The sequence below is a fragment of the Nerophis lumbriciformis genome, linkage group LG33 (genome assembly GCF_033978685.3).
Source record: "Nerophis lumbriciformis linkage group LG33, RoL_Nlum_v2.1, whole genome shotgun sequence".
Classification (NCBI taxonomy): domain Eukaryota; kingdom Metazoa; phylum Chordata; class Actinopteri; order Syngnathiformes; family Syngnathidae; genus Nerophis; species Nerophis lumbriciformis.
In genome coordinates, this window is record NC_084580.2 from 2146222 (window position 1) to 2165261 (window position 19040).

General features: G+C 43.9%; 1 protein-coding gene across 1 annotated transcript; it reads right to left on the minus strand.

The window, feature by feature from the left end:
- Positions 1–209: 209 nt before the first annotated feature.
- On the minus strand, positions 210–17976 carry ptger4a (prostaglandin E receptor 4 (subtype EP4) a). The gene is made up of 2 exons (XM_061928250.1): positions 17035–17976; positions 210–1563 (listed from the first exon to the last, which is right to left on the minus strand). The coding sequence occupies exons 1-2, from the start codon at positions 17815–17817 to the stop codon at positions 1036–1038; spliced, it is 1311 nt and encodes a 436-aa protein (XP_061784234.1). The 5' UTR covers positions 17818–17976; the 3' UTR covers positions 210–1035.
- Between the last annotated feature and the right edge of the window lie 1064 nt (positions 17977–19040).

The window sequence follows — 19040 nt, forward strand, 5'->3', positions numbered from 1 at the left end:
CGCCTCGGGATCCCCCGGGAGGAGCTGGACGAAGTGGCTGAGGAGAGGGAAGTCTGGGCTTCCCTGCTTAAGCTGCTGCCCCCGCGACCCGACCTCGGATAAGCGGAAGAAGATGGATGGATATATATATATATATATATATATATATATATATATATATATATATATATATATATATATATATATATATATATATATATATACACACACATACACAGCCCGGCCCCCGGCCAAATCTTTTTAACCCGATGCGGCCCCTGAGTCAAAAAGTTTGGGGACCCCTGCTCTAGAGATAAGCGTTGAAAGTAAAACAAGAAAAAAAATGTATTACTTTAAAAACAGATCATGTGTTGTTGTTTTTTCTAACGTTTAAATCTCTACCTCAATTTCACATCTGTTGACATAAAGTTTTCTTTTTCTTTTTTCTTTTCTATGTTTTATGCCCTTTTCTTGTTAAAGAAAACACAGTTTTTTATGGCAAAAAACACAGAATATGAAATATTTCCCCATAAAAAAAACTCTCAAAGTGGAATGTTTGATGTGAAGTAACTGGAGTCTTAAATAGGTCAATAATTGATTATTTTTTGAGTAATGACCGTTTAAAAAAACTAATCTCATTAAAAAATTATTGGAGATCCAAAAGCAGAATGGCCCCACTCATAACCCTTCTGGGTTCCTGGGACCAATCTTGAGGGGGGACTTAAAGGTTAAAGAAAATCTATATATTGTATTGATTTTGAAAATGAACAATATCAAAATGGCATTGAGTAGCCTCAGTGGAAAATGTTTGGACACCCCTGGTCTATACTCTGTATTTGAGTTGATTATTTGTCTTTTCTGTAGTAAAAATTCCGGATGTACTTCAAAGTGTTTGAGTTGGTTTAACCCTTTAAGACCCTTTATGTTGGGAAGTTCAACATCCTGGACTTTCTTGCTGCAGCCAACAGTGCTAAAATGTTCATTGTCAGCGTTGTTTTCCTTGACTGATTGACAGTTCCTGTTTTGAACTTGCTCCTAAATATTGGGTGGGTTAAGTCAGATGCATTTCTCCTGCATTGTCTCAGTGCTGAGCGACACCTGTAAAGCGGGGTCCTTTACCGGGGAGGCGTGGGGGTCCTTGAACACATGGGCCCCCTCCCTGTCCTGCTTACAAGTCTTGGTCACCTGCAAGTGTCTCCACGATGAAGACCACACAAGCTTCTCCTCTTTGTGTACCTCCTTCACCTGGGGGAAGTGCAAGAAAGTCTGGGAGGCGATATCCCGAAGTTCACTGGACGCCAGCGAGTTTGAGTCTGGCTTGGAGATGACCGAGGAGCAGGGAGGAGCGACGTCCTTGCAGGGCAAGCTTCCGTTGGTCTGCTGCCCGCTCCTGGCGCCCACCTTGCAGAATAGACATTTGATGTTCTCCACCAGCTGGAGGAAGACGGCCTTGCGCAGTAGGATGTAGATCCAGGGGTCAAGGATGGGGTTAAAGGAGGCGAAGCGAATGGCCGTCAGGTCGGGGTTAATGTCCAGGCGCAGTTCTACTGGAGGCTTGTAAAGCTGGTTCAAAAACACCTGAGCCTGCAAAGGTAGAATACAAATACAGATTAATTGCAGCCTAATCATCGAATTGGTCATTCTGTTTAAAAACAAATCTCATAATCGCGATTTAAATGTATTATGTTTGCAGATAATACACATGTATTTTGTTCAGGAGAAGACCTGAAGGAAGTGTTGAGGATAATAGAGGTTTGATATTAATTAGGGATGTCCGATAATATCGGACTGTCGATATTATCGGTCGATAAATGCTTTAAAAATGTAATATCGGAAATGATCGGTATCGGTTTCAAAATTATCGGTATCGGTCTCAAAAAGTACAATTTATGACTTTTTAAAACGCCGCTGTGTACACGGACGTAGGGAGAAGTACAGAGCGCCATTAAACCTTAAAGGCACTTCCTTTGCGTGCAGGCCCAGTCACATAATGTCTACGGCTTTTCACACACACAAGTGAATGCAAGCGTACTTGATCAACAGCCATACAGGTCACGCTGAGGGTGGCCGTATAAACAACTTTAACACTGTTACAAATGTGCGCCACACTGTGAACCCACGCCAAACAAGAATGACAAACACATTTCGGGAGAACATCCGCACCGTAACACAACATAAACACAACAGAACAAATACCCAGGACCCCTTGCAGCACTAACTTTTCCGAGACGCTACAATATACACCCCCGCTACCCCCTACCCCTCACTCCAACCCCGCCCACCTCAACCTCCTCATGCTTTCTCAGGGAGAGCATGTCCCGAATTCCAAGCTGCTGTTTTGAGGTATGTTAAAAAAACTAATGCACTTTCTGACTTCAATAATCAATATGACAGTGCCATGTTGGCATTTTTTTCCATAACTTGAGTTGATTTATTTTGGAAAACCTTGTTACATTGTTTAATGCATCCAGCGGGGCATCACAACAAAATTAGGCATGATAATGTGTTAATTCCACGACTGTATATATCGGTATTGGTTGATATCGGAATCGGTAATTAAGAGTTGGACAATATCGGAATATTGGATATCGGCAAAAAAGCCATTATCGGACATCTCTAATATTAATAAGTTATCATTAAATGATAAGAAAACTAGATTTATGGTGTTTAGTGGTGCAAGGATGTGAAGCAAAATTAAAATTGAATCAAGTGGAAATTGATAGAGTTTATGAAACTTAATTCTTGGGAATAATAATTGATCATAGATTATGTTGGAAACCGCATATTGAATATAATAAAGGGAAAAATATCTAAATCCATTGCTATTCTTTATAAAGTAAGACACATGCTGAATAAGAAATGTCTGCATATATTACATTATTCTTTTATTTTTCCATATTTAACATATTGTGTTGAAGTTTGGGGAAATGTTTATACATGGTAAATGGGTTATACTTATATAGCGCTTTTCTACCTTCAAGGTACTCAAAGCGCTTTGACACTATTTCCACATTCACCCATTCACTCACACAGTCACACACTGATGGAGGGAGCTGCCATGCAAGGCGCTAACCACAACCCATCAGGAGCAAGGGTGAAGTGTCTTGCTCAAGGACACAACGGACATGACGAGGTTGGTAGAAGGTGGGGATCGAACCAGGAACTCTCAGGTTTCTGGCTGTGTATGATTGTTAAATATGTATAATCTGTGCTGTTAAATTGATCACACAGAATGGTTGATTTTATGACCGAAATAAACTCATTTCATTCATTCATTCATAGACTAATTTTCTCAGTCGATCCGACTTCTTGTTCCTAACGACTCTCCCTGTCCTTTCTTTTCTGAATGGGGCAGCATAAATAAAGTAAGCCCAACTGGTGTATGCCACATTTTAAAGGGGCCTATTTGTGCTCTGTAATTCTGCCTAGTCAATGATATCAACTTTATCGTCCGCCAGTTGTTTAAACTTTTTTCTTGTTGAATTAACTTATTTTGGCTCCTCCACACATGAGAAAGATGAACAAAATTTGTGTTTTGAAAAAGTGTGGTTTTTGGACTCATTTTCTCTTCTTTCTTTCTGGTAATGATGTTTGTCACTAATTCTGTCCGGCAACAAGTGGCAGGCAGCTGCAAAAACAAAACGTGTGTGATGTCATTGCATCACAAATTGAGGTTTTGCTATATGTCCACCATGCAACATGATGGGTTCAGAACCTAAATGTGAGCACATGCAAGTAAAACGTGTTCATATATATTAAGTACCACTCAAATGTTTGGATACACTTTCTCCTGCTGAGGTATTGTACGTACCGCTACTATATTGGTAAATGTGATTATTTCCACAGTACTTGTATGTGAGTACAAGTGCAATAGTCACATGTTGTTGTTTTATACTGTTTTTATAAGTCTTAAGTATTTCTGTATTATGTTATTTATTAGTGATTTTCATTGTTCTGTATATGGACGGAGCACCAAATTCTGCAGGGCCCCCATGCACACCTGTAGGACCTTTTGTTACCGCCCAATACACACACGCTCATTTGGAAACTATCCCAGGGATATGCGAACTACAGCCCGCCAGCGTCCAAAATCCGGCCCCCGGTTAGTCCCAAGTAAAAAATAAAAAAATTAAAGAAAGTTATTATTATAATTTTTTGAATTATTATTTTTTTAAATCTGTCCTTTCTAATCCATTTTCTACCGCGTATTACTCTCGGTGTCTCCTAGCTGCTCAGGCAAATCATATTGTCTAAAAATGCATTTTCCCATCGATAAGGTGACATCATTGGCAAAGTGTGCACACTTTCAGTCAATTAGTGCGCGAAGAATATATATATATATATATATATATATATATATATATATATATATATATACATACATATATATATATACATATATACATATATACATACATATATACATATATACATACATATATACATACATATATACATATATACATATATATATATATATATATATATATATATATATATATATATATATATATATATATATACATACATACATACAGGTAAAAGCCAGTAAATTAGAATATTTTGAAAAACTTGATTTATTTCAGTAATTGCATTCAAAAGGTGTAACTTGTACATTATATTTATTCATTGCACACAGACTGATGCATTCAAATGTTTATTTCATTTAATTTTGATGATTTGAAGTGGCAACAAATGCCATCCATCCATCCATCCATCCATCTTCTTCCGCTTATCCGAGGTCGGGTCGCGGGGGCAGCAGCCTAAGCAGGGAAGCCCAGACTTTCCTCTCCCCAGCCACTTCGTCCAGCTCCTCCCGGGGGATCCCGAGGCGTTCCCAGGCCAGCCGGGAGACATAGTCTTCCCAACGTGTCCTGGGTCTTCCCCGTGGCCTCCTACCGGTCGGACGTGCCCGAAACACCTCCCGAGGGAGGCGTTCGGGTGGCATCCTGACCAGATGCCCGAACCACCTCATCTGGCTCCTCTCGATATGGAGGAGCAGCGGCTTTACTTTGAGCTCCCCCCGGATGACAGAGCTTCTCACCCTATCTCTAAGGGAGAGCCCCGCCACCCGGCGGAGGAAACTCATTTCGGCCGCTTGTACCCGTGATCTTGTCCTTTCGGTCATGACCCAAAGCTCATGACCATAGGTGAGGATGGGAACGTAGATCGACCGGTAAATCGAGAGCTTTGCCTTCTGGCTCAGCTCCTTCTTCACCACAACGGATCGATACAGCGTCCGCATTACTGAAGATGCCGCACCGATCCGCCTGTCGATCTCACGATCCACTCTTCCCTCACTCGTGAACAAGACTCCGAGGTACTTGAACTCCTCCACTTGGGGCAAGATCTCCTCCCCAACCCGGAGATGGCACTCCACCCTTTTCCGGGCGAGAACCATGGACTCGGATTTGGAGGTGCTGATCCCCATCCCAGTCGCTTCACACTCGGCTGCGAACCGATCCAGTGAGAGCTGAAGATCTTGGCCAGATGAAGCCATCAGGACCACATCATCTGCAAAAAGCAGAGACCTAATCCTGCAGCCACCAAACCAGATACCCTCAACGCCCTGACTGCGCCTAGAAATTCTGTCCATAAAGGTTATGAACAGAATCGGTGACAAAGGGCAGCCCTGGCCGAGTCCAACCCTCACTGGAAACGTGTCCGACTTACTGCCGGCAATGCGGACCAAGCTCTGACACCGATTATACAGGGAGCGAACCGCCACAATAAGACAGTCCGTTACCCCATACTCTCTGAGCACTCCCCACAGGACTTCCCGGGGTACACGGTCGAATGCCTTCTCCAAGTCCACAAAGCACATATAGACTGGTTGGGCAAACTCCCATGCACCCTCAAGGACCCTGCCGAGAGTATAGAGCTGGTCCACAGTTCCACGACCAGGACGAAAACCACACTGTTCCTCCTGAATCCGAGGTTCGACTATCCGGCGTAGCCTCCTCTCCAGTACACCTGAAAAGACTTTACCGGGAAGGCTGAGGAGTGTGATCCCACGATAGTTGGAACACACCCTCCGGTTCCCCTTCTTAAAGAGAGGAACCACCACCCCGGTCTGCCAATCCAGAGGTACCGCCCCCGATGTCCACGCGATGTTGCAGAGTCTTGTCAACCAAGACAGCCCCACAACATCCAGAGCCTTAAGGAACTCCGGGCGGATCTCATCCACCCCCGGGGCCTTGCCACCGAGGAGCTTTTTAACTACCTCGGCAACCTCAGCCCCAGAAATAGGAGAGCCCACCACAGATTCCCCAGGCCCTGCATCCTCATAGGAAGACGTGCTGGTAGGATTGAGGAGGTCTTCGAAGTATTCTCTCCACCGATCCACAACATCCGCAGTCGAGGTCAACAGAGCACCATCCCCACCATACACGGTGTTGACACTGCACTGCTACCCCTTCCTGAGGCGGCGGATGGTGGTCCAGAATTGCTTCGAAGCCGTCCGGAAGTCTTTTTCCATGGCCTCACCGAACTCCTCCCATGTCCGAGTTTTTGCCTCCGCGACCGCTGAAGCCGCACACCGCCTGGCCTGTCGGTACCTGTCTGCTGCGTCAGGAGTCCCATGAGCCAAAAGAACCTGATAGGACTCCTTCTTCAGCTTGACGGCATCCCTCACCGCCGGTGTCCACCAACGGGTTCTAGGATTACCGCCACGACAGGCACCAACTACCTTGCGGCCACAGCTCCAATCGGCCTCCTCGACAACAGAGGTACGGAACATCGTCCACTCGGACTCAATGTCCAGCGCCTCCCTCGGGACATGTTCAAAGTTCTTCCGAAGGTGGGAATTGAAACTCTCTCTGACAGGAGACTCTGCCAGGCGTTCCCAGCAAACCCTCACAATGCGTTTGGGCCTGCCAGGTCTGTCTGGCATCCTCCCCCACCATCGCAGCCAACTCACCACCAGGTGGTGATCGGTAGAAAGCTCCGCCCCTCTCTTCACACGGGTGTCCAAAACATGACACCGCAAATCCGATGACACAACTACAAAGTCGATCATGGAACTGCGGCCTAGGGTGTCCTGGTGCCAAGTGCACATATGGACACCCTTATGTTTGAACATGGTGTTTGTTATTGACAATCCGTGACGAGCACAAAAGTCCAATAACAAAACACCACTCGGGTTCAGATCCGGGCGGCCATTCTTCCCAATCACGCCTCTCCAGGTTTCACTGTCTTTGCCAACATGAGCGTTGAAGTCCCCTAGTAGAACGAGGGAATCACCCGGGGAAGCACTCTCCAGTACTCCCTCGAGTGAATCCAAAAAGGGTGGGTAATCTGAACTGCCGTTGGGCGCGTAAGCGCAAACAACAGTCAGGACCCGTCCCCCCAACCGAAGGCGGAGGGAGGCTACCCTCTCGTCCACCGGGTTGAATTCCAACGTGCAGGCTTTGAGCCGAGGGGAAACAAGAATTGCCACCTCAGCCCGTCGCCTCTCATTGCCGGCAACGCCAGAGTGGAAGAGAGTCCAGCCCCTGTCAAGAGAACTGGTTCCAGAGCCCTTGCTGTGCGTCGAAGTGAGTCCGACTATATCTAGCCGGAACTTCTCCACCTCACGCACTAGCTCAGGCTCCTTCCCCCCCAGCGAGGTGACGTTCCACGTCCCAAGAGCTAGCTTATGTAGCCGAGGATCGGACCGCCAAGTACCCTGCCCTCGGCTGCTGCCCAGCTCACATTGCACCCGACCTCTATGGCCCCTGCTATGGGTGGTGAGCCCATTGGAGGGGGGACCCACGTTGCCTCTTCGGGCTGTGCCCGGCCGGGCCCCATGGGGACAGGCCCGGCCACCAGGCGCTCGCCATCGTGCCACACCTCCGGGCCTGGATCCAGAGGAGGGCCCCGGTGACCCGCGTCCGGGCGAGGGAAATCTGGGTTCCTTGTTCGTTGTTCGTGTTCTTCATAGAGGTCTTCGAGCTGCTCTTTGTCTGATCCCTCACCTAGGACCAGTTTGCCTTGGGAGACCCTACCAGGGGGCATAGAAGCCCCCGGACAACATAGCTCCTAGGATCATTGGGACACGCAAACTCCTCTACCACGTTAAGGTGGCAGCTCAGAGAGGAGGCGGCAACAAATGAAAATCCAAAATTCCGTGTGTCACAAAATTAGAATATTACTTAAGGCTAATACAAAAAAGGGATTTTTAGAAATGTTGGCCAACTGAAAAGTATGAAAATGAAAAATATGAGCATGTACAATACTCAATACTTGGTTGGAGCTCCTTTTGCCTCAATTACTGCGTTAATGCGGCGTGGCATGGAGTCGATGAGTTTCTGGCACTGCTCAGGTGTTATGAGAGCCCAGGTTGCTCTGATAGTGGCCTTCAACTCTTCTGCGTTTTTGGGTCTGGCATTCTGCATCTTCCTTTTCACAATACCCCACAGATTTTCTATGGGGCTAAGGTCAGGGGAGTTGGCGGGCCAATTTAGAACAGAAATACCATGGTCCGTAAACCAGGCACGGGTAGATTTTGCGCTGTGTGCAGGCGCCAAGTCCTGTTGGAACTTGAAATCTCCATCTCCATAGAGCAGGTCAGCAGCAGGAAGCATGAAGTGCTCTAAAACTTGCTGGTAGACGGCTGCGTTGACCCTGGATCTCAGGAAACAGAGTGGACCGACACCAGCAGATGACATGGTTTGGTTTGCATTTCCTTTGGAAATCGAGGTCCCAGAGTCTGGAGGAAGACAGGAGAGGCACAGGATCCACGTTGCCTGAAGTCTAGTGTAAAGTTTCCACCATCAGTGATGGTTTGGGGTGCCATGTCATCTGCTGGTGTCGGTCCACTCTGTTTCCTGAGATCCAGGGTCAACGCAGCCGTCTACCAGCAAGTTTTAGAGCACTTCATGCTTCCTGCTGCTGACCTGCTCTATGGAGATGGAGATTTCAAGTTCCAACAGGACTTGGCGCCTGCACACAGCGCAAAATCTACCCGTGCCTGGTTTACGGACCATGGTATTTCTGTTCTAAATTGGCCCGCCAACTCCCCTGACCTTGGCCCCATAGAAAATCTGTGGGGTATTGTGAAAAGGAAGATGCAGAATGCCAGACCCAAAAACGCAGAAGAGTTGAAGGCCACTATCAGAGCAACCTGGGCTCTCACACCTGAGCAGTGCCAGAAACTCATCGACTCCATGCCACGCCGCATTAACGCAGTAATTGAGGCAAAAGGAGCTCCAACCAAGTATTGAGTATTGTACATGCTCATATTTTAACATTTTCATACTTTTCAGTTGGCCAACATTTCTAAAAATCCCTTTTTTGTATTAGCCTTAAGTAATATTCTAATTTTGTGACACACGGAATTTTGGATTTTCATTTGTTGCCACTTCAAATCATCAAAATTAAATGAAATAAACATTTGAATGCATCAGTCTGTGTGCAATGAATAAATATAATGTACAAGTTACACCTTTTGAATGCAATTACTGAAATAAATCAAGTTTTTCAAAATATTCTAATTTACTGGCTTTTACCTGTGTATATATATATATATATATATATATATATATATATATATATATATATATATATATATATATATATATATATATATATATATATATATATATATATAGCCCGGCCGCCGGCCAAATTGTTTTAACCCTCTGCGGTCCCCTCCGAGGTTTCTCATTGTGCCCATTGGGTTGAGTTTTTTCTTGCCCTGTTATTGAATCTTAGCCGAGGATGTAATTGTGGCTTGTGCAGCCCTTTGAGACACTATATAAAGGGCTATATAAATAAACTTTGATTGATTGATTAACATCTGTTTACATGCACCATAAATATATATTGCATTGATTTGGTTGAAACCAGCTTTTTATAACACATGTAAACATCTTAATGACTTACACCAATAATGTGTTTTTTTATCTTTTAAATGGTTAACATATCTAAAACATACCTAGATAATGTTTGTCTCTTGTGTGATTAAAATATCTAGGACATACCTAGATAAACCCCCCTCCAACTCCCAAAAAAACATAATTTGGTCTTTAATAATTTTGTTTTTGTACAAAAAAGAGTCAACAAATTCAATATAAAGTGGCCGAGATCTGACTTTAAATAATCATATAACCTGTCATTACATGATAATACATCGGTCAAGTTTTCCATTACTGGGAAGTAGAGATTAGTTCAGGGTTTGTCAAACTCATTTTAGATGGGGGGGCCACATGGAGAAAAATCTACTCCCAAGTGGGCCGGACTGGTAAAATCACGGCACGATAACTTAAAAATAAAGACAACTTCAGATTGTTTTCTTTGTTTAAAAATAGAACAAGCACATTCTGAAAATGTATAAATCAAAATATATATGTATATTTTTTTACAATTACATGTTGCGGTTCGTAGTATTCTATCTTCATTTGTCGTTATCTATACTTTCTGAATAAATTATGTGATAATGTTCATCAGTCAACTCATTGGTGTTAATTTTCAATCTATCAAGATAAAAAAACAATATCAAAATCAAATTACAGGATGTTATTTATGTAGTTTGCTCATTTTCCTCGACCGGTGCACTAACATCATGTGGTTTATTTAATTGTTTTACATATGTAGCATCATCTACAAAGATACAAAGAATTGCTATTGCGACATCTAGTGGACACATTTAGAACAGCGGTTTCTTTCATTCAATAATTTCAGCTCACTTTTATACTTAGCAAACTCGTCCCGCGGGCCGGATAAAACCTGTTCACGGGCCGTACGTTTGACACCCCTGGATTAGTTGATTCACGTACTGTAGTCATTATAAATCATAAAAATATATATATTTTTTTATTATTACTATGACTATATTATTATTAGTGCATCTCCTGGGGGATAACTCTCACCCTGTCGTCAAAAACTAGTGACGCCTGTGTCTAAATCTTTGAACGCACCACGTTATTGACACTGCAACAAAGTAATGCAAAACTATTTGACTCTATTTTATTCAATTCCACTAAAAATACTTAAATTTGCAATATTATCGTACATATTACATTCAAATCTCTATACCTAAAAGTGGATAGTTTGGCATTTTTACATGAATGAATGAATGAAATTAGTTTATTTCGGTCATATAATCATAATCAACCGATTGTGTCATCAATTAGCAGCACAGATTATACATATTTAACAATCATACACATTTACACACAAAAAGAAAAGAAAAAGAATGACCGAAAAAGGAGTAGGCTGAAGCCAAGGCTTATATTTGTATACAATCACTAAAAATTAGATTGCCAGGAACATCAACGTTCAAAAAATGAATGGGATGAAAGTAAATGTTACTATATTTTATAATTTTTTTATTATTTCACCTTTCAAGGCTTTCTTAAACCTCAAAGAAGTACATGTCTTCAACTCATCACTGAGCTTGTTCCACCATTTAACTCCTAAAACTGAAATACATTTGTATTTTATATTCGTTTACCTATTTCAAAAATCAATATCCCCCGTAAATCTTAGTTTTCTCCTCTTAATTTAAACAACCTAAGAAGACAAGCCGGAAGGCTTTTGTTCTTTACTCAAAACATAATTTCCATTGTTTTTAAAAATCCAATATCTGAACATTTTCACACATTAGAACTTATGAATAATGGATTGGTATTTTCATAGTAGCACACTTTGTGTATTATTACAATGACCCTTTTTTGAAGTTTAATTATTGGGTCTATGTTTGCTTTGTTTTGGGACGGCGTGGCGCGGTGGAGAAAGTGGCCGTGCCAGAAACCTGAGAGTTCCTGGTTCGATCCCCACCTTCTACCAACCTCGTCATGTCCGTTGTGTCCTTGGGCAAGACACTTCACCCTAGCTCCTGATGGGTCGTGGTTAGCGCCTTGCATGGCAGCTCCCTCCATCAGTGTGTGACTGTGTGAGTGAATGGGTGAATGTGGAAATAGTGTCAAAGCGCTTTGAGTACCTTGAAGGTAGAAAAGCGCTATATAAGTATAACCCATTTACCATTTATAAACATTTCCCCAAACTTCAACACAATATGTTAAATATGGAAAAATAAAAGAATAATGTAATATATGCCGACATTTCTTATTCAGCATGTGTCTTACTTTATAAAGAGTAGCAATGGATTTAGATATTTTTCCCTTTATATATTCAATATGCGGTTTCCAACATAATTAATGATCAATTATTATTCCCAGAAGCTCAGTTTCATATACTCTATCAATTTCCACTTGATTTAATTTTAATTTTGCTTCACAATTTCTCCTTGCACCACTAAACACCATAAATCTAGTTTTCTTATCATTTAATGATAACTTATTAATATCAAACCATTTTTTTAGCTGAAGCAATTCAACCTCTATTATCCTCAACACTCCCTTCAAGTCTTCTCCTGAACAAAATACATTTGTATCATCTGCAAACATAATACATTTACATTTATTGGATAGTGAACAAATATAATTTAAATAAAGCATAAGTTACTCTTCTTGGCTGTGATTTAGTCTTATTAATTTCCACATATTGAGATCTATTACTTAAATAACTACTTAACCATTGTTGTGAAACACCTCTTATGCCATAGTTTTCAAATTTTTGCAGAAGTAAGGAATGATCGATTGTGTCAAAAGCTTTACATAAGTCAACGGATACTCCAACGGTGTGTTGCTTTTTTTCTATTGCTGTAGCTATATTTTCTACAAAGTCCATCACTGCTACATAAAGCAGTGTTTTTCAAGCACTGTGCCGCAGCACACAGGTGTGCCGTGAGATACAGTCTGGTGTGCCGTGGAAGAATATGTAATTTCACCTATTTGGGTTAAAATTATTTTTTGCAAACCAGTAATAATAATCTACAAATGTGCTGTTGTTGAGTGTCGGTGCTGTCTAAAGCTCGGCGGAGTAACCATGTTGTACTCTTCCATATCAGTAGGTGGCAGCAAGTAGCTAATTGCTTTGTAGATGTCGTCAACATGGTTTGTCGTGATTACAATATGTGGGAGGCAGTGTGCAGGTAAAAAGGTATCTAATGCTTAAACCAAAAATAAACAAAAAGGCGAGTGCCACTAAGAAAAGGCATTGAAGCTTAGGGAAGGCTAAAAACTAAAACTGAACTGGTTGCAAAGTAAACAAAAACAGAATGCTGGACGACAGCAAAGACTTACAGCGTGTGGCGCAGACGGCGTCCACACAGTACATCCGAACATGACATGAAAATACACAGTGTCCCCGCAAAGAAGGATAGCGACAACTTAAATAGCCTTAATTGCTCAAACAAAACAGGTGCGGGGAATAGCGCTCAAGGAAGACATTAAACGTCTACAGGAAATTACCAACAAAACAGGAAAAGCCACCAAAATAGGAGCGCTAGACAAGAATTAAAACACTACACACAGGAAGACACCAAAAAAACTCCAAATAAGTCACGGCGTGATGTGACAGTACTTTGAGACAAGAGCTATAGTGATGCCTGGTTGGTTATGGTTTGAATTCATATCCAACAATCCAAGAAATACTTTTAATTGTCAATATCGGCCGCTGAGTTTTATTTTTTTTATGTTTTCTGCTGGTGGTGTGCCTCGGGATTTTTTCAATGAAAAAAATGTGCCTTAGCTCAGAAAAGGTTGAAAAAGACTGAAGTAATGAACACATTTAGAACAGCGGTTTCTTTCATTCAAAAATTTCAGCTCACTTTTATACTTAGCAAACTCACCCCGCGGGCCGGATAAAACCTGTTCGCGGGCCGTATGTTTGACACCCCTGGATTAGTTGATTCACGTACTGTAGTCATTATGAATGATAATAATTAGGGATGCCGATAAATGCTTTAAAAATGTAATATCGGAAATTATCGGTATCGGTTTCAAAATTATCGGTATCGGTTTCAAAAATTTAAATGTATGACTTTTTAAAACGCCGCTGTGTACACGGACGTAGGGAGAAGTACAGAGCACCAATAAACCTTAAAGGCACTGCCTTTGCGTGCCGGCCCAGTCACATTTATCTGTGGCGTTTCACACACACAAGTGAATGCAAGGCATACTTGATCAACAGACATACAGGTCACACTGAGGGTGGCCGTATAAACAACTTTAACACAAATATGCGCCACACTGTGAACCCACACCAAACAAGAATGACAAACACATTTCGGGAGAACATCCGCACCGTAACACAACATAAACACAACAGAACAAATACCCAGAACCCCTTGCAGCACTAACTCTTCCGGGACGCTACAATATACACCCTCCGCTACCTATTTTTTTTCCATAACTTGAGTTGATTTATTTTGGAAAACCTTGTTACATTGTTTAATGCAGTGTTTTTCAACCTTTTTTGAGGCAAGGCACATTTTTTTCATAAAAAAAATACAGAGGCACACCACCAGCAGAAAAGGTTAAAAAATGAAACTCCACCAGGTTGTCGTGCCTTATTTTGAATTTGTTGCTGTTTCCTGTGAGTAGTGCTTTAGTTCCTGTCTTATTTTGGTATTTGTTATTTTGGTGACCCTTCCTGTTTTGTTGGTGTTCTCCTGTAGCAGCTTCACGCCTTCCTTTGAGTGCTATTGCCCGCACCTGCTTTGTTTTCGCAATCAAGACTATTGAAGTTGTGCGTACGCTATCCTTCTTTGTTGGGACATTGTTGATTGTCATGTCATGTACGGATGTGCTTTGTGGACGCCGTCTTTGCTCCACACGCTGTAAGTTTTTGCTGTCGTCCAGCATTCTGTTTTTGTTGACTTTGTAGCCAGTTCAGTTTTACTTTTGTTTTGCATAGCCAGCCCTATGCATCAGTGCCTTTTCCTAGCGGGACTTGCCTTTTGTTAATTTTTGGTTTAAGCGTTACATACCATTTTACCTGCACGCTGTCTCCCGCTGTGCTCTGCATATTGGGATCACGACAAACCATCCTTGAAAAGTTCCCACTTCTACAAAGCACTGAACTACCTGCTGCCACCTACTGATATGGAGCATTACAAGATTACCCTGCCAAGCTCTACACAGCACAGGCACTATACAACGGCACATTATTATGAATATTGATATGTAAAAAATATTTTTTGAACCAATTAGATGAAGTTGCATAATTTCCCACGGCACACCAGACGTTAGTGCATCTGCCTCACAATACAAAGGTCCTGAGTAGTCTTGGGTTCAATCCCGGGCTCGGGATCTTTCTGTGTGGAGTTTGCATGTTCTCCCCGTGGCTGCGTGGGTTCCCTCCGGGTACTCCGGCTTCCTCCCACTTCCAAAGACATGCACCTGGGGATAGGTTGATTGGCAACACTAAATTGGCCCTAGTGTGTGAATGTGAGTGTGAATGTTGTCTGTCTATCTGTGTTGGCCCTGTGATGAGGTGGCGACTTGTCCAGGGTGTACCCCGCCTTCCGCCCGATTGTAGCTGAGATAGGCTCCAGGGCCCCCCCAAAGGGAATAAGCAGTAGAAAATGGATGGATGGACACCAGACAATATCTCACGGCACACTAGTGTGCCGCGGCACAGTGGTTGAAAATCACTGGTTTAATGCATCCAGCGCGGCATCACAACAAAATTAGGCATAATAATGTGTTAATTCCACGACTGTATATATCGGAATCGGTTGATATCGGAATCGGTAATTAAAGAGTTGGACAATATCGGAATATCGGCAAAAAAGCCATTATCGGACATCTCTAATGATAATACATTATTTTTTTATTATTACTATGACTATATTATTATTAGTGCATATCCTGGGGGTTAACTCTCCCCCTGTCGTCAAAAACTAGTGACGCCTTTTTCTAAATTTAATCGAGGATCTTTGAACGCACCACTTTATTGACACTGCAACAAAGTAGCGCAAAACTATTTGACTCTATTTTATTCATCCATCCATCCATCCATTTTCAACCGCTTATTCCCTTTTGGGGTCGCTGGAGCCTATCTCAGCTACAATCGGGCGGAAGGCGGGGTACACCCTGGACAAGTCGCCAACTCATCGCAGGGCCAACACAGATAGACAGACAACATTCACACTCACATCCACACACTAGGGCCAATTTAGTGTTGCCAATCAACCTATCCCCAGGTGCATGTCTTTGGAGGTGGGAGGAAGCCGGAGTACCCGGAGGGAACCCACGCAGTCACGGGGAGAACATGCAAACTCCACACAGAAAGATCCCGAGCCCGGGATTGAACCCAAGACTACTCAGGACCTTCGTATTGTGAGGCAGATGCACTAACCCCTATCCATCCCATCCATCCATCTTCTTCCGCTTATCCGAGGTCGGGTCGCGGGGGCAGCAGCCTAAGCAGGGAAGCCCAGACTTCCCTCTCCCCAGCCACTTCGTCCAGCTCCTCCCGGTGGATCCCGAGGCGTTCCCAGGCCAGCCGGGAGACATAGTCTTCCCAACGTGTCCTGGGTCTTCCCCGTGGCCTCCTACCGGTCGGACGTGCCCGAAACACCTCCCGAGGGAGGCGTTCGGGTGGCATCCTGACCAGATGCCCGAACCACCTCATCTGGCTCCTCTCGATATGGAGGAGCAGCGGCTTTACTTTGAGCTCCCCCCGGATGGCAGAGCTTCTCACCCTATCTCTAAGGGAGAGCCCCGCCACCCGGCGGAGGAAACTCATTTCGGCCGCTTGTACCCGTGATCTTGTCCTTTCGGTCATGACCCAAAGCTCATGACCATAGGTGAGGATGGGAACGTAGATCGACCGGTAAATCGAGAGCTTTGCCTTCTGGCTCAGCTCCTTCTTCACCACAACGGATCGATACAGCGTCCGCATTACTGAAGATGCCGCACCGATCCGCCTGTCGATCTCACGATCCACTCTTCCCTCACTCGTGAACAAGACTCCGAGGTACTTGAACTCCTCCACTTGGGGCAAGATCTCCTCCCCAACCCGGAGATGCACTAACCCCTATTTTATTCAATTCCACTAAAAATACCTACATCTGCAAAATTATCGTATATATGGCATTCAAATTGCTATACCTAAAAGTGGATAGTTTGGCATTTTTACATAAACAAATAGCCAGGAGAGAAAATAATATCCAAAACAACGTCGTGCGTAAAATGTGCGGAAAGGCAAGAAAGGCCAACTCACAACCAGTGGAATGGAGCAGATGAGCACCACCGCCGAGGTTCCTATGAGCAGGATGACCATCTGGATCTCAGCCCCGGCCAGACGGCGGAAACTGCGCCCCCTCTTGCGCGGATCCACGTCGCGTCCAAGGTCAGTTCCCAGCGACGTCCTGCGCACGTAGCGCCGGTGCATGCGTATGAGTGCGACGCACACCAGCACGTTGCACAGCACCGTGGCCAGTATGAGCACCGAGCTGAATCCGGCGTACATGAAGTTGAACGCCGCGTCGCTCGTCGTGTTGCTCCGCCACTCCAGGAAGCACCAGGTCTGCGGGTACTGCTTCTGGACTCTGCCGAAGCCGACCACGGGCAGCGCGCAGAAGAGCGCGTTGGACACGTAGATGGCGAGCAGCGTAAGCCCGGCCAGCCTCTGGTCCACGTAGTCGTTGTAGAAATAGGCATGGTTGATGGCGATGTATCTCTCCACGGACATGGCGCAGATGATGCTGAGGCCGGCCAGGGAGAAGAAGATCATGGTGAAGCCGAAGTACTGGCACAGAGGCTCCCCTGCGGGCCAAGAGCCCTTCACGTAGGTGGCGATGGTGACTGGGCTGGCCAGCAGGGTGCCCAGCAGGTCGGTGACAGCCAGCCCGCACACCAGCGTGTAGAAGGTGGTCTCCTTCTGCTCCTTGCGGGACTTGCACAGCACCACGATGGCGATGACGTTGCCCACCACCCCGAACATAAACATGATGGACGGGATGGTGGGGATCATGGTTCGGCCCGTCATGGACTGCTCGCCCATAGTCTTGGACCTCACTGGACGTGGACTTCATCTACACGCCAGCACCTCCACTGCTGGAGTGGAAGATCGTCTCGCCTGTAGGAGAACATCTTTGTTAGGAAAAAGTTGCACGGAGAGCAGAGAACATGCGTCGTGTGAAGGAGCAGGACTGAGAGAAGAATGCAGGCAGCGACGCACTGCTCTCATTCTTCTTCATTCAAACGTCCCAGGAGTCCCGCCCACTGTCTTCAAGTCAAAACATTAGGAACCACTCCCACACTATTGCAGTCTTCTTTTGGGACGCCCTTTTTTTTGTTGGTGTAAAAATCACAACTAAATGTTATATTAGATTAGTTTATTTCAAAGGGGACAATGCAATTTCATAAAACACACGACTACACTGCAAAAACTGAAATCTAAGTAATAAGGGTGATATTTGCTTATTTTCTGTCTGATAAGATCATTCTTCTCACTAAGCCAGGCCTGAGCAATTATTTTGACTCGGGGGCCAGATTTAGAGGGAAACAAATGTGTCTGGGGGCATGGTACCGGTATATCTATTTTTAGGGACACTAATACAAAACTTCACAATAATGTCTGATTGAATGCTAAAAACGTTATGACAGACCGCCTTAAAAAACGTAATGGAATTTAAAATGTTTCTATGAACAATAAAACGCTGAATATTGACAAAATATGAATGTCACACCCCCTTTCGATCGGCATATTTTACAATCAAGTCAAACGCAACAAAAATGCAACAAACAGTGAAATATGAACGCGAAGGGTACAAAATAAACCCACCTACAATCCAGTGACGTGCGGTGAGGTTCATGGCTGGTGAGGCACTGACTTCATCACAGTCAGATTTACAAACATATGAACCCTAAAGAGTATCTTATTCACCATTTGATTGGCAGCAGTTAACGGGTTATGTTTAAAAGCTCATACCAGCATTCTTCCCTGCTTGGCACTCAGCATCAAGGGTTGGAATTGGGGGTTAAATCACCAAAAATTATTCCCAGGCGCGGCGCCGCTGCTGCCCACTGCTCCCCTCACCTCCCAGGGTGTGATCAAGGGGATGGGTCAAATGCAGAGGACACATTTCACCACACCTAGTGTGTGTGACAATCATTGGTACTTTAACTTAACTTTAACTTTACACATACAAACTGTAGCACACAAAAAAGCACATTTAATAAAAACAATTTTTATTATGGTCTTACCTTTACTTATAAATGAAG